Consider the following 16400-nt stretch of genomic DNA (forward strand, 5'->3'; position numbering starts at 1 on the left):
TTCGTCTACCCGGACTTGACTTTTTATCAGCAACTCGGCGGATGTTTCTAGAAAAAAACAGAGGACGCTTACCCTACCGGTGCACCTGATCCAGTTTTTTTAGTGGAGTCCGTGTTGCTCATTTGCTTTTGTTACTTTGTGTGTATTATTTTAGTTACTTAATGTTCTTTATTGTGTATGAATACTCTTACTAAGCATATCTAAGAAACTCAATAATTGGAGAGTTTGAATACAGTGGTTTGAATAAGAATTCATTGAAAGTAGTCAGAAGTATGTAGTATGAACTACATATTCCTGACTTGAAGTTTATTTCTAAGATTGACCCCTTTTTCAAATTGGTCTACGGAATCCTTTGATTTTAACATAAATTGAATTCATGCTGATCTAGCCGTGAATTTATATTTTTCATTCTGATTTATCATTGGCCAATGCAGTGGCGGATACAGTGGGTGCAGGGGGTTGGCACCCCTTCTTTTAATTTGAAAATTTGTAATTTTCATGTGTAAAATTTACAAAAAAAGGTAAATAATCTCATAGCACCTAGTTCCTGAGGAACTCCGTTTGGCATCCTTCCTTTTCAAATTGTCTGGATCTGCCCTTGCAATGTATTCAAAGAAGGATAACCCACATCAAGGATTTTTCATGTTAAAACAATGTATCGTACGTACAACGCTTCCTAAACCAATTAATACATTTTGCTGAAATAGTGTATAAAGGTTATGCATCTGTGGACAAGCTGATTTTTACTTATCAAAATAATTATTGTTTTCCATTTATTGACTTATATTTCTTTCGAAATTTTGATCTGTTCTCTACAGTGGTCTGAGTTACTCTACGCTTCGTTGCATTTTGCATTTTCTTCGCATTGTGCTGAAAATCTGCTCACTGGTTGTTATTGGATTTAATATATTTAGAGGTTGGATGTTCTAGTTTTTCCACTTGTGAGTAGTACTATATTTTGGTATAAATACTCAGAACTTTTTATAGTATTTCAATGTGGAACTGGGAGGCCAAGATGAATGTCCGCTTTTAATTGTTAGAAGTATAGCCAGCAGATAAGGTATTTATGATGTTACTTTTTCATGTTCTTACTTTTCATTTTTCGTACTGGCACTTTGCATTTAAAGCATTTTTGTATTTCAATGTTTTATTTCAATTTGTTTTATTGATTTTGCAGATCATTGAATCAGTTTAATTGATTTAATGTTATACCTTGTTATAGTGAGTACTTATAAAGGACTTTAAATGGTCAGTTGTGTACAATTATAGTTAACTGTGGGTATTACATTTAAATATTCAATTGATGATTTGTGTTCTTTTCGTGTGTTCGTTAAGTTGAATTGTTTTGAACATGCAAATGAATTTGATTTATGCAAGTTGTTTGAATATTTGCAATGATTTTCTATGCTTTGCATGTATTTGACAATAATTGGTCTATTTTGTATATTTATTCATTATTCCTTTTGTTCTCTATTTTGTAGATCTTTCAATGCCTTCTATGTGTTAATAAAAGTAGTTCCACATTCGTGTTATATTTGGGCCAGCATTTACCAACACGCCCCACTTGGTCACAGAATGGCGTCGTCGACAATTCAATTATGTAGAAGGCATTGACTGCTGGCAAGGCGGGAAAGCAAGGTTAAAGGCATTAAGCAGACGATATTTTGATAGGATTCCGGAAGATGTCGAACATTACCAAGTGAACTACACGGAGTTTGCCGAGTAACATACCTGTAAGGATGTCTCGCCCTACATGTAAGTCGCTTCAAAGACAAGTTCTTGAACTACAGCATCAACTTAACCAGATGAAAACAACTGATGATAATGAAGACGTGGAGAATGATGAACAACTATACGACCAGAAACGTTCTGTTATATATGTTCAGCGTGACAGAAGGGTACCAAAGTTTTCCGGATATAACATGACCGTAGAGGATTGGCTTGAAGATGTTGAGTCTTGCACACGTGAAATGTCTCGTCAGGAGCGTGCTGATTTCATTTATTCGTTTTTGGAAGGTGCAGCCAAGGAAGAAATTAAATATAGATCGAACGGTATTAGACAGAATCCTAGTCGAATTGTGAAAGTTCTGCAGGATGCATTTGGTGGGAAGGACAACATCACAAAGCTGCAGAAAAATTTTCTCGACAGAGTGCAACGACAGGGCGAATCCTTACGTGAGTATTCTTATGCTCTAATGGATTTAATCCGGAAAGTAATTAGAAAAGATGATTCATTGATTCCGAACAAGGACAAATCACTATGTGATCAGTTTTCCCAAAATGTACAGGATGTCATGCTTAGGAAGCACCTGAAGCGTTTAGTTAGATCTGATCCAGACATTACGTTTCTCGGTCTCCGCGAAGAAGCGATTATGTGGTCAGAAGAGGAGGAGATAAATGATCCCGTACCTAAAGTGAAAGTTCAGGTAGATTCAAATGTACTGAAAGATCAGCATTCTAATGATGATAAAATGAATCAGCTTTTCGCGATAGTAAGGAAACAAAGTGAGCAGATCGATGCTTTAACAAAAACAGTCAATTCCAAGCCATCTGGTCAGAATAGATCCTACAATGAACAACGTTCTTCTAATTTATGCTTTGGGTGTAAAAGGCCGGGTCATAAAGTTGCTGATTGTCCGAATAAGCAGGGAAACTAGCGCCATCTTTCGTGTCGAGTCCCATGTTAGATGGAGGATATATGGACTCTGTTGATTGTGATTATTTGATAGGAAAGTGTCCGGTGGTTACCGTTGCCATAGCAGGCACAGAGGCTAAATGTTTAGTGGATACGGGATCTACTATTTCTTCGGTCACAGAGTCGTTCTATGATAAATTTCTGCGGGATTGTACTCTATTACGTACTGACGTAGCTTTGCAGCTTCGGGCTGCAAATGGACTTTCTATTCCATATATTGGTTATGTGGAAGTTGATATGGTAGTGATGGGACAAACGTTGAAAAGCTGTGGTGTATTGATTGTGAAAGATTCCACTGATCCAGTCACAAGAAGAAGGAAGGCATTGGTTCCAGGGCTATTAGGTATGAATATCATTAGGAGCTGTAAAAACATTTTAGAATTTGATTTTGGCAGGAACTTTTGCGAAGAAGTATCCACTATTGCGGAAAATTCAAAACTTAAAGAGCAATTTAAAGCTTGCATTAAAGATGAACATTTGAACACTATTGGTTATGCTAAAGTTTGCGCTAGTTCTCCTGTACGCATACCTGCTTCGTCTGTTGTTACTTTAAATGGCACAGGACCAAATCTTCCTAGAATATATGATGCCGTAATAGAACCATTAAAATCAAGCGGACATTTGCCAAGTTCACTAGTCGTAGTACACACTTTTGTAACCGTCAAACGTGGTCATTTTTCATTTCGAGTCGCAAACCTAGGCAGTGATGACATTTATATTGCACCAAAAACAAGAGTTGGCATTCTTATGAAAGGAGAAGTCGAGCAAAACAATCGGTCACGTATTGAGTTCATTCGAACTGATTCTGTTGAAGAAATAATTTTCCACAGTAATTTACCATTTTCTGATGTTCCGAATTCTAAAGTTGATGATGATTATAAACAATTTGAAATGCCGGTTGATATAAGCCATCTATCTGTTAACAAAATTGAGTTAAACGCTGTTCAAAAGTTGTTTTATAGATACAAAGATGTTTTCTCAAAAGATGATAATGATGTTGGTTTCACTTCTACCGTTAAGCATACCATTCGGCTGCAAGATGATAAACCGATCGTACAACCATACAGGCGTATACCGCCAACACAATATGAGGAAGTTAAGAATCATATCAAAAAGTTGCTAGAAAATAAGATCATTCGTGAAAGCACCAGCCCTTATGCTTCGCCGATCGTTTTGGTCAGAAAGAAAGATAACTCTCTGAGGCTCTGTGTTGACTTCCGTTTACTTAACTCGAAAACCAACAAAGACGCATTTCCGCTTCCGCGAGTTGAAGAATCTTTTGATGCTCTCAGTGGCGCTAAACTATTTTCTACGATGGACTTGACTTCTGGTTACAACCAAATTGCAATGAATGATGATGATATTGAGAAAACTGCATTTACTACTCCTATGGGTTTGTACGAGTATTTACGCATGCCTTTCGGACTCTGCAATGCGCCGGCTACATTTCAACGGTTAATGCAGCATTGTTTTCGAAATGAACTGTTTCAAATTTTGCTTGTATTTCTTGATGACATTATCACATTTTCTAGTACATTTGATGATCATTTAAAACGTCTTGAAGTAGTTTTTCAGCGTTTAAGACAGCATGGACTGAAACTGAAGCCTTCAAAATGCCATTTTTTCAAGCGTGAAGTAAGATATCTTGGTCACGTGGTGTCTGCTGATGGTATACACACAGATCCTGACAAGGTTAGTGCTATAGAAAATTTTGAAGTTCCGTCAAATGTAAAGAAATTGAAATCATTTTTGGGATTAGCTGGTTACTATCGACGTTATATTAGAGACTTTAGCAAAATTGCTTCTCCTTTGAATCAATTGGCTCAGCAGTATACACCACATCCACGTAAACTTTTTGGAAAAGATTGGAACACCGATTGTCAAAAAGCGTTCGATACGTTGAAAGAACACTTAGTTTCTGCACCGATATTGACATATGCAAACTTTAATAAACCATTCGTTTTGGAAATCGATGCAAGTATGCAAGGCTTAGGTGCTGTGTTATCTCAATATGTGGAAGGAAAATTACGAGTTGTTGCTTATGCGAGTAGAGCATTAAGACCGAACGAGCGAAATATGAACAATTATAGTTCTAGAAAGTTAGAACTATTGGCAGTAGCTTGGGCGATAACTGAGAAATTTAGAGACTATTTATTATGTTCTAAGTTTACTGTTTATACCGATAATAATCCATTATGTTATTTGCAGACGTCAAAACTTTCAGCACAGGAACAGAGGTGGCTGTCCCGATTAGCAGTGTTTGATTTTGATGTCAGGTATAGACAACAAAAGCATAATTTAAATGCTGACGCTTTGTCTAGAACACATAATAAGGTAGAACTTGCAAAGTCCGAAGATATAAAAACATTGCTACAGAAGTTTGCTACCGGTACAGCAGTTCCAGGTGATGTAGTTCAGAATGTTAGGTCTGAAGACTGTCAAACTGTTTTTGTTGAAGAAGCTCATACAACTTTACCAACTTTTGACAAAGGTGAAATTCGAAATTTACAAAATTCTGATTCAGTAATAAGTAAATTTATTGCAATTTGGAACACTAAGGTTAAACCTTCACGGTCAGAAATACACAAGTTAGATAGAAATTTAGTTACTCTTTTACGTCAATGGGACAGAATGATTGTTGTAAATGGTATATTTTATAGAAGGATACGTGATCCGATAAATGGTGAGATAAACCAGTTGATTTTGCCAGTTGTTCTGAGGGACAAAGTATTGAGAAAGTGCCATGACGATTTAGGACATCAAGGGATTGAACGTACGTTTACCACCATACGGACCAGATGCTATTGGCCAGGTATGTTTAACACAATTAAAGATTATTGTAAGAATTGTAGACGTTGTGTGATTTCAAAAATGCCGCAACCTAGTATTCGACCAGCTATGGGGCACCTCATTGCCAACAAACCGTTACAAATTTTAGCAATTGACTTTACCATACTTGAACCAGCACATGGCAAAGAGAATGTTTTGGTAATGACTGATATTTTTACAAAATTTACTAGGGCAATTCCCACGAAGGATCAAAAAGCAGACACCGTTGCAAACGTTTTATTGACCGAGTGGTTTTGCATTTATGGGGTACCTGAGCGCTTACACTCCGATCAAGGTCGGAATTTCGAATCTGACGTTATTCGCCAGCTTTGTAAACTGTACAACATTAATCGCACTCGTACAACACCGTATCACCCGGAAGGAAATGCTCAATGTGAACGATTTAACAGAACTCTACACAATCTTTTAAAATCGTTACCTGTTGACAAAAAGAAAAATTGGCCGAAATATTTACCAGAACTTGTATTTTCGTACAATGTATCAATGAATTCATCAACTGGTTACAGTCCGTATTATCTATTGTTCGGACGGCATCCAAAATTAGCTGTTGATTTTTTGTTGTGCAATAATGAATCTAATGACTCTGAAGTTCTTTTAGATGAATGGATTGTTGAACATCAGAATCGTCTACGATATGCTCACGAAAAAGCTGGGGAGCAGATGAAAGACCGTGCATCGTACAGGAAGGAACAGCACGACAAGAGACATTTTAATCCTGAAATCCGTGAGGGAGATTCGGTTTACATCAGGAATCGTGGCGTACATGGGCGTAACAAGATTCAAGACACTTGGGACTCCGCCGTTTACCGAGTGGTAAGATCATCCGAAAATACCGTTGTCGTTGAACCTAGTGATGGAGCTGGTATATCCAGGACGCTGAATCGTCAACATGTGTTGAAGTGTCGGCCGGATTGTGATGAACTTACTCCGTACGATTCGAGCGACGGTGATGATGATGATACTCTGATGGTACCGAGACGAAGTACGAGGATAAATGCTGGTAAACATTCTAATCCGAATAGACTACCATGTGCTGTTTATTGTAGTTAGTATTTATTAGCAAAGTAAACTGCTTACAAAAGTTAGTAATTTTAATACAATGTGATTTGTAGTGCTGTTGACTCTTCAATTTATCATTTTGATTATGGTAAATGTATGTTGTCATTTTACTATTGTTCCTATTATTTGGGAGTATGTGGAGTTAATTTTTGGTATTGTTTATCGAGACGATAACATTTCAGCTGGGGAGTATGTGGACAAGCTGATTTTTACTTATCAAAATAATTATTGTTTTCCATTTATTGACTTATATTTCTTTCGAAATTTTGATCTGTTCTCTACAGTGGTCTGAGTTACTCTACGCTTCGTTGCATTTTGCATTTTCTTCGCATTGTGCTGAAAATCTGCTCACTGGTTGTTATTGGATTTAATATATTTAGAGGTTGGATGTTCTAGTTTTTCCACTTGTGAGTAGTACTATATTTTGGTATAAATACTCAGAACTTTTTATAGTATTTCAATGTGGAACTGGGAGGCCAAGATGAATGTCCGCTTTTAATTGTTAGAAGTATAGCCAGCAGATAAGGTATTTATGATGTTACTTTTTCATGTTCTTACTTTTCATTTTTCGTACTGGCACTTTGCATTTAAAGCATTTTTGTATTTCAATGTTTTATTTCAATTTGTTTTATTGATTTTGCAGATCATTGAATCAGTTTAATTGATTTAATGTTATACCTTGTTATAGTGAGTACTTATAAAGGACTTTAAATGGTCAGTTGTGTACAATTATAGTTAACTGTGGGTATTACATTTAAATATTCAATTGATGATTTGTGTTCTTTTCGTGTGTTCGTTAAGTTGAATTGTTTTGAACATGCAAATGAATTTGATTTATGCAAGTTGTTTGAATATTTGCAATGATTTTCTATGCTTTGCATGTATTTGACAATAATTGGTCTATTTTGTATATTTATTCATTATTCCTTTTGTTCTCTATTTTGTAGATCTTTCAATGCCTTCTATGTGTTAATAAAAGTAGTTCCACATTCGTGTTATATTTGGGCCAGCATTTACCAACACGCCCCACTTGGTCACACATCATATATAGACGTGCACGAATAAGATAAATGAGGCCATTGCAAGAGAAGAATATCCAACTTCTGGGTTTACATCTGATGCCCGGATATTCTCAACGTGAATTTGTGAACGAAATTCGCCTACAAACGTTTCCCGTATACTTCATTTTTAAGGTGGGGTGGGCGCAAGCTAATAAATTGCCAAGCCAAGCGATGAATTTTTTTCATGGGGTATATGTTAGGATTGATTTTTGAGTTGTGGTCATAGCCGCTTATCGATTGGGGACAAAAATGGATTGATTGATTGTTGGGGTTTAACGCCCAAGCAGCAATATTTCAGCTATATTCAGGCGACAACCAAAATGGAAAAACCATGCAGACATTTTCTTTCCTCATAATGTTGTGGATCTCTATGAAATCGTAGCAATAGATTCCATACCATAAATTGAATGTTCCGTTTTTTTTTCGAAAACCGCATAGGAATTCGGGACAAAATGGGATCAAAGTCTTATTTTCTTCTTAGTAGGCGAGTTTCGTTCACAATCACGTTGAGAATACCTCGGGTATCGAATGGATTTAAATTTTGATAAACATCTTGCAGTGATCTCGTTCATCTTAATCGTACACGTCTATATTTGTTGCTTATTTCAGCAAGTGTATTAATTGGTATAGGAAGCGTTATACATTGTACCTGGTTTTAAAAGGCTGTCCATGTTCAAATCAGGCAGATTCTATGATGTAAGTGTCATGTACAGGGTAAATTTTAACCCACTATTTTTTTGTTTCAAAGAAATGTATATGACATATGTATTTCAAATGATATAAAGTTTGTTTTTAACTAATTTTCTTCTAACACATACTAGCACTACAAAATATTCTAGAAAAACCCCGACCGATCGTTGAAAGGGGCAACGAGAGAAAATCAAAAGTTAAGGGACTGGGAACATTATTTTGTCGGGTTGATTTGGTCGGCAGTGTGAACCGAACAATAAATGCGAATTCCATCGTACACAACTGTCTAGGAGGATAGCACGGACAGTACTTAGTAAGCGGACTGATTTGATTATCTACCTATATAACTAGTGTTTATTTTCGGTTTTTGAATATATAATTAGTTAGGAGTTATGCAACTCTGATAAAGGAATTCGGCTTTCTTCTCAAGGAAATTGGAATCAGTAAAAGAAAAAAACTCATCTGCAACTTTCTCCAACCATCGTGGGAACTATATTTTCGTATTTTTTCAACAGACACTCGGCATTCCAATGCCGAATAGGAACAAATTGTGCTCCGCTATTCGCTAATCTATTCCTTCACTCTTATGAGGCGGAGTTCATACATGTAGCTGATTTTATCCTAAAGGAAAAAAATCGTTGAGCTAGATCCTTCGATCTCAATTTCCGCTATATAGACTTTTTGTGAAAAAAAAGACTTTAAACAATCATAGATTCGAGTATTTTATATCTTGTATCTACTAGTACTTGAGATAAAGGACAGTACCGACAGTTTAGTAAGCCTCATATCTTGACCTTCACTTACATGTAATTATCGATGGTCATACTTTACGACAAACGCGATGACTTTTCGTTTTGTATCGTCAACTTTCGTTTCGTCTGTGACATTCCCTCAACATCTGCTGGAGTTTCATGTCACAAATCATATGTTATGCCAGGGCTTTTCTAAACTATGCGGACTTTCTGTAGCGCGATTATGCTTAAGGAAAAGGGCTGTGCTGCTACAAGAAAAAGTCATCACTAAAATGTTTTCTGGTAGTGCATCTATCTGTACCTAGTTCACGATGTCATATTTATCCCTTCCTCCTTCGCCAGGCGTCACATTTAATAAGCAACTTAGTGGGTGTTTGTAGTGAAGCAGAGGACGTTTTCCCTGACGATACAACTGGTCCATGTTTCCAGTTTTTAATTAAGTCTGGTACTTTTGTTTCAACTTGTATGTGCGTGTTATTTTGGTCATTACGTGTCTTTGTTGTGCGTGTCTATTCACCTTGTCTTTTTGTTGTCCTTGGATTAAATGTACAAATCCTAGTTCTTCCGATTTCCTTTTCATATTATCCAATCACAACCTTTTCTTGGTCAGTTGAACTAGACCAGTTAATTAATTATAGGTCTTTGGTTGAACCAATACATACTTGCAGAAATAATAACTTTAAAAATAAAATGTGTAGGGATGACAATTTACTAAAATAAATGTGGTATCAATGTTTACATATAAATAAAATCAACAATGAATTTATTTTACAGATACAATTAGCATAAACTAGCCCATTCTTCGTTAAGATAAAATAAACTTTCACCATATTTTAGAACTTTAAAAAATGTAAAATATTTTCTGAAATATCAAAATGAAAACAAAATATTAAACAAAAATCGTCCAACACAAACAAAATCAGGAATGTACATGTACTTTTGCATCTTTCCAGTTTGATAAAACACTGCTTGCTCATATGGTTAAGACAATAAAACAACAATGTATTAAATATAAAAAACAGCTATTTATTAGAATCAGGCAGCTGTAATTATAATTGAAAAAAAATTATAGCAGTTTTAAATGAAGTACATGTACATTACCACTGAGCACCCAATCATAACAACCATTCCAATACAAAGCATTCATTCTAAACAGAACTTGGTGACAAAAAAAAACAGACATGTGTACCATGCTAGTCTTGACAGAAGGAGAAAACAAAATTCATTTTTCACCCAAACTGATTGTTATGGCCTGTGTAATGAAAATAATATAAAAAAAAAAATAAGGAGGAGGATTCTACATGTACCTTTAAATTTATATTTTAAAAATGCAACCATAAACAGCATGTTCACCTGAAAGGTTAAACATAAGCATCATCTACTGTATTAAAAAAAAAACTGCTTATTTTGTAGACCTTACCAGAAACACAGTAATTTGAAATACATATAAAGCAACCTTGAATACACATACATTTTAATACAAATCTGATCTTATTTTGTCTTAGTATAATCTAACACTAGTTGTGGAGTAGTAGTTGTAATAGAATATAATGCGACTGAGCACTATAAGTGAATATTGTAAAAATAATGTAACTGTTCAAGGTACATGTACATTGTACTGTTCATATAGAATGTACATGGTACATGTACATGTATGTACATATTATTTTTTCAAAATAATGTTACATATTGTATATTAGGTTTGAGTTTTATAACATCTTCGAGAATTTTTTTTTAACTGCAGTGCATGTGTTTTTCTGGGAAATATGTTAAGAACTTTATCTCAACAGACCTTGGAAATTCCTGTAAGATTTTAATTTTGTCTGTTTATTTGTTGAATATTTGATGTTCATGTAAATATGAAGAAAAAGCTCTGGCTAAATAACACGACAAAGCTACATGTAGGTCACACTGTAATTTTAATATCCATAGGTGTCATTACAGGATTAGAACTCGTGTTTTGAGATAGTCAGTTGCAGTACATGTATATATAACACTTCTGAAGTCTTGTTTTTATTCTTGTAATAAACATTTTTTGAAAACCGCTTGAATCTTGGTTCCCTTGATTACTTACAGATTGAAATGTGTTGGTGTCACAAAGAAGTAATTTACCTGAAATTTCATACAGCTCTTGTAATATTAAGCATATAAAATAGAATATAAATATATAAAATATAAACTATACGGTAGTATTTAAGGCTACTAGGGATGTGTTTTCTATTATTGTTGTTGAGATAAAATTCTGAATATTTTGCAGAGTTTGTATGTACTGTAGAAAAGCACATCAATAGATAAGTTAAAAATATTTTGACAAATGAATTTTTAAGATTTTTTTTTCAAAGATTTATTAAACTCAAATGGGCTGTACAAGTGTAGATGACATGTAGATATGTCAACAACTCATTTTTTTTAACTTGAAAGTAAACAATTGTATGGTCAATAGTATTGTCATTCCCATTTTAAATGATACAAAATTTACATCTAAAGATGAGGATAAGTACAAAAACACTCATTTGAACTTAAAAAAATGGAAAATAGCTTTCAACCATCAAGTTTTGTAATTAGTTGAGTGGGTAGATCAAAGCTAGAAGCAACCAGTGTCACAGGACATACTTCACCATCAGGTTGTTGAACATAAATCTTGTTTTGCATGCTATTAACTGTAAAATGTTCAACATTTAACTGAGAACTATCAATGTGAATAACTTCACCAACAAATGGTGTTTCTGTTGTTTCCCTTTTGTCAGCTTCAGGAGGCGGAACAAGGCTTTTTGGATAGTCTGAGAGTCTAAACTTTTTATTAGGTGGTTGCCCTGAACCATGAATTTTTAGTAAATGATCTTTAAGTTTATCATACCTAGTTGTAGCAAAATTACAATCTGAATTGAAAGTACATTTATATGGTCGCTTATCACTGTGAAGAAGAGCATGCCTTTTCAAATTTTTAACCAAGGAAAAACTTTGCCCACAAATTTCACATTGATGAGGCTTTTCTTGGGTATGTGTCAACCTATGATATTTCAAACTCTGTTTCTTAATGCACTGGAATTTGCAGTTTGGAAATTCACATTTAAATGTTTCACCAGTGTGTATGAGCCTATGTGCTTTGAGTTGACTTCTGTAAGCAGTCCTAAAACCACAAACATCACATAAATGGTCTTTACTGGAACTGTGAGTTGTCATATGCATTTTGAGAGCATGTTTCCATTTAAATCCCATCTGACAAACCTCACAAACAAAAGGCTTTACATCTAAATGTTTTGGTAGATGGACATTGAGCTGTGCTCTTGTTTTGTATTTGTTATCACAAAAGGGACAATGATATCTTAGAGGTGGCTTGTGAATTTTCTGATGCTCAAGCAATGATTCTAAATTCTCTGCTTCATAATCACAGAATCTACAAATATTTATAACCTTTAAGTGTCCTCTAAAGTGCACCTGTAAATACTTATACTGGTCAGTGGTAAAATCACATCTTTCACATTTGTAAATTTTCTCTTTCCCATCAAGCTTTTCTTTTACACTTTCATGCACATCTTTGTGCCTTTTTAGTCTGAATGGTGAATTTGTTGAATAGGGACAATATGCACATTTATAAACAATTTCTTTTGCACTTTGGACCTCTCCATCATTGGTAATTTTTAAAAGCTGAACAGGATGAGGTTCCAAACAACCATTCTCTGTGTTCTGATCATTCAATGTCTTCACTTCAGTATCACTTTCATTTTCCTCATATTTACTGTTGTCAAATAAATATTTTGATGGACGTTTCCCTCTATTTTTGCGTTGGGGAAATCTAACATTTGTGGGAACATAATTGGAACCTGCTAATTCATAAGGTTCAGTTTTAATGTCACTCATCTCTTCAATTATGGTTTCACTTACTGCACCAGTACTGGACCCATTTGATTCAGATTTTGTTGGCACTTTATTTTTGTCATTATTGATCATTTTGTCACTTTTTGTTTTAGACATGTCTAGTAAATAAACCTTACTTTTTGGAAAAAATTTTTTGCACTTGCTAGCAATTTCAGATGTTTCCGCATCTACCATATAAGTAGCAGACTTTTCTGGTGTCCCCGATTTTGATTCTTTCTCAGTTTGAATTCCAATACTACGTAAAATGAGAAATTCAGTTTGACTTTCAACAGAATGACAGTTAGTCTCAACACAGTCCTCTTTCAAAGCAAATGATTTACAAAAGTCTAATATTTTGCCCATCTTCATTATTTTTGCCATTTCGTTAACTTGAGAAATAACGTTTGGGGCAAGCTTTATTTCCCCGCTATACATAAAGTCAACTATCAATGAAACTGCTTCTATGTAGCCTGATTTCTCACCACTTCCTTCAATCATAATTTCGATTATTTGTGGCGTTTTTTGACAGAATGCCCTGGGACTATCTGGCCCACGACCAAGGAAAGCTCCAAAATATGAACTTGCAGCAGAAAGTACATTAGAATGGGCATGAATTTGTTTGTCACCGACTCGAAGAATAACATCACAAAAAATACGTTCATTCTTCTGGTGGAATAACTGTTGTAAAAGAGAAGAAGAATAATCCGTCGCTGTGAATCTTTTTGTCAACAAAACATCAGTTGCCATTTTAAATTGTGTACACGTGAGTTTCGAACTCAACATGAAAAAATAATTTGTCACAAACCATTCACTTAATAAATAACAAAAATAAATAACTATTAATATCAATAATTATTGTGTATTATAATTTGAATCGATATATCACAGGTCAATTGATCGGATATACGAAGCGCTCCCCGTGAAAATAAATAAGTTTATGTAAAGTTACGAACGTAATAAACGAAACTAAAAGCGAAACGAAACAATGAATATGTATGTCAACACCGATAATGTTTTAAAGACTGAATTACCGAATAGTGAGTAAACATTACACATCGTTGAATTTCATGTAATTTGTAAGACACGGACGTACGGCAAGCCGTTGTGGAATTTATTCCCCATTTCTTGATATCAGTGATTATTAAATAACATGTTAATAAATATTTATTAACGTATTAATAAATATTTAATAACATGTTGATAAATATTCATCAACATGTGCATAAATGATTTATTGATATCAATAAGTAGATGAATTAGTACATCAAGGCCCGTAACTCTAAGAATAATCGACCTTTAAAAAATAAAATGCACCAATAATGGATCGTAATTGTCATTATATTGTTAATACAGTTTGAATTATCAAGCTAGCTGCTATACTTTTCAAATAAATAACCAAAACTACAAAAAAGTAAATAAGCACAAAAAGGGCAATAAATTCAAAATATGTCATTCAATTATCATGGATTTTTCAGCGAAGACAGGTCTCAAACACAACTAAAAGAACATAAATAAACAAAAATAATACATAAACAGTAACAAAAGTATATGAGCAACTCGGACTCTGCAAAAACTGGTAGCATGGTCCAGTTGTAAATTGGACGTAATATTAACGTCGCTTTTCACGGCGCGGCCGCTTTATTTGTGACGTGATTTATATATGTAACGCTCACTGAACAAAAATAAAATCTTAATAGCAATGGAAAACGCTTCTTGCTACGCCCTGCTATTAAGTCACACAACGCGAAGCCTCGACTATCACACACACACGGACTCCACTAAAAACTGGGAGCATGTACTAGGTGCACCTATAGGGTAAACGTGCTCTGCTTTCCTAGAAACACCCGCCGAATTGCTCATGAAAAGTCAAGTCCGGGATAGACGAAAGAAGAAAGGAAAACTATGACACGTTGAACAAATCAGTTTTCATGGTGCAAATGGATACACCGTAACGATCCACGAGTTCATGATGACCAACACAAAACTTTTGTATTGATGACTTCAATCTTGTAGCAACATAACCTGTTCCAGAAGCCTAATTGTAAGAAGTCTCGCGCCATACAAGAAGTCTGTGTAGTTACGACAAGCTCTGGTATAACGTGTGAGTAGACTTGCTACAAGTCTCTCTGTAATATATATTTTATTTGATTAAATATCATTACTGTCAAATATTCATTCACTATCCAACTGCTGTACAGAGAGACTTGTATAATCTGCAGAGCCTGTGACCATATTCTGGTCACCTATAAATAGACCACTTAATCTTGTCACTGCTCTTCCACAGTTCACTCATAAAATTAATTGCTTCTGATAACTAGGAATGCAGACTTGGTTATACAGTGTATGATTGTTTTATCAACCAGTTTAGAGTGAATAGGATTTTCCTTTCCATGGGAATGTTGCAATTTTACCAATGTTTTGTTATACGAGTCTTTTAATAATTTAATTGTTTCTTCAAGTTTTTGAACATTTCTGAGGCACTTTCTACATAAAATATCAGTATGTAAATCTTGACAAATAGAAATATCCAAGTGCCTTTCAATAAGATGACAAAATTCTGTTTTTGTACTACCATGAAATAACTTTCTTCTATACTCTCTTTTTACAACTTTATCACCACATAATACACATACTAATTGTTTTGTTGTTGGTGTATAGTCAATATAAAGACATTTCTTTTCAGATGTTAAAGGAACATCGGAATCCATAAGCACAAAATATATACTAATTGTTACATAGCTTAGGAATGTTAGAATAACATGGTCATTATCACCCTTATCATATAACTATCAGTGATGTTTGGGTTTTAAGTACATTTTTATTACTAAGGTGACAGTTGCAATGAATTTTTTTTGCTAAATTTTCTGGCCTCAATTATGGACACTGCAGATTATACAAGTCTCTCTGTACAGCAGTTGGATAGTGAATGAATATTTGATAGTAATGATATTTAATCAAATAAAAATACATTACAGAGAGACTTGTAGCAAGTCTAAACGTGTGAGTTGTGATATGAAAATTCCATATGTACACTGTACTATTGTGTAATTGACTAACGCTCGAATATTAACCAAGATATTACCAAAACGGCCAATACGATACTAAATACAAAAGTGCACCAATATACAATTATAGCCTTTTGTGAGTTGATACGATGATATATCGATGATAGGTCGATATACACACCGTATCGACTCGCTGGAAAGGCTGCAACTGTTATATCATTATTTTTTAATTTTTTAAAAATTTTAGTTTTTTGCACAGATATGAAAGTGTTTAGAAACAACATATCGACTTAGTCCCAACCAGAATATCAGTCGCGTGTCAGCGTTCAGCCTTTTTTTACATACTACATGTACTGATTAGATCATTGTTTCTTTTGACATACTATATATTTTTTAACTTTCTTATGAAATGAGTGAAAACAATTCTGTG

General features: G+C 34.5%; 2 protein-coding genes across 2 annotated transcripts; one reads left to right on the plus strand and one right to left on the minus strand.

Moving 5' to 3' along the window:
• The first annotated feature begins 731 nt into the window (after window positions 1-731).
• Window positions 732-2657, plus strand: LOC148616163 (uncharacterized). The gene is made up of 2 exons (XM_088582904.1): window positions 732-1060; window positions 1482-2657. Exon 2 carries the CDS (start codon window positions 1740-1742, stop codon window positions 2655-2657), a length of 918 nt encoding a protein of 305 aa, XP_088439030.1. The 5' UTR covers window positions 732-1060; window positions 1482-1739.
• Window positions 2658-9800: 7143 nt separating this feature from the next.
• On the minus strand, window positions 9801-13728 carry LOC148616164 (uncharacterized). The gene has a single exon (XM_088582905.1). The coding sequence runs from the start codon at window positions 13710-13712 to the stop codon at window positions 11649-11651; it is 2064 nt and encodes a 687-aa protein (XP_088439031.1). The 5' UTR covers window positions 13713-13728; the 3' UTR covers window positions 9801-11648.
• Between the last annotated feature and the right edge of the window lie 2672 nt (window positions 13729-16400).

This window comes from Perna viridis, chromosome 5, assembly GCF_037379345.1.
Source record: "Perna viridis isolate PV_CMFRI_1.1 ecotype Kerala chromosome 5, ASM3737934v1, whole genome shotgun sequence".
Taxonomy (NCBI): Eukaryota; Metazoa; Mollusca; class Bivalvia; order Mytilida; family Mytilidae; genus Perna; species Perna viridis.

Bases quoted from the DNA above. Each gene is read 5' to 3' on its own strand.
- LOC148616164 (XM_088582905.1), bottom strand. From the start codon at position 13,712: ATGGCAACTGATGTTTTGTTGACAAAAAGATTCACAGCGACGGATTAT.
- LOC148616163 (XM_088582904.1), top strand. From the start codon at position 1,740: ATGTCTCGCCCTACATGTAAGTCGCTTCAAAGACAAGTTCTTGAACTA.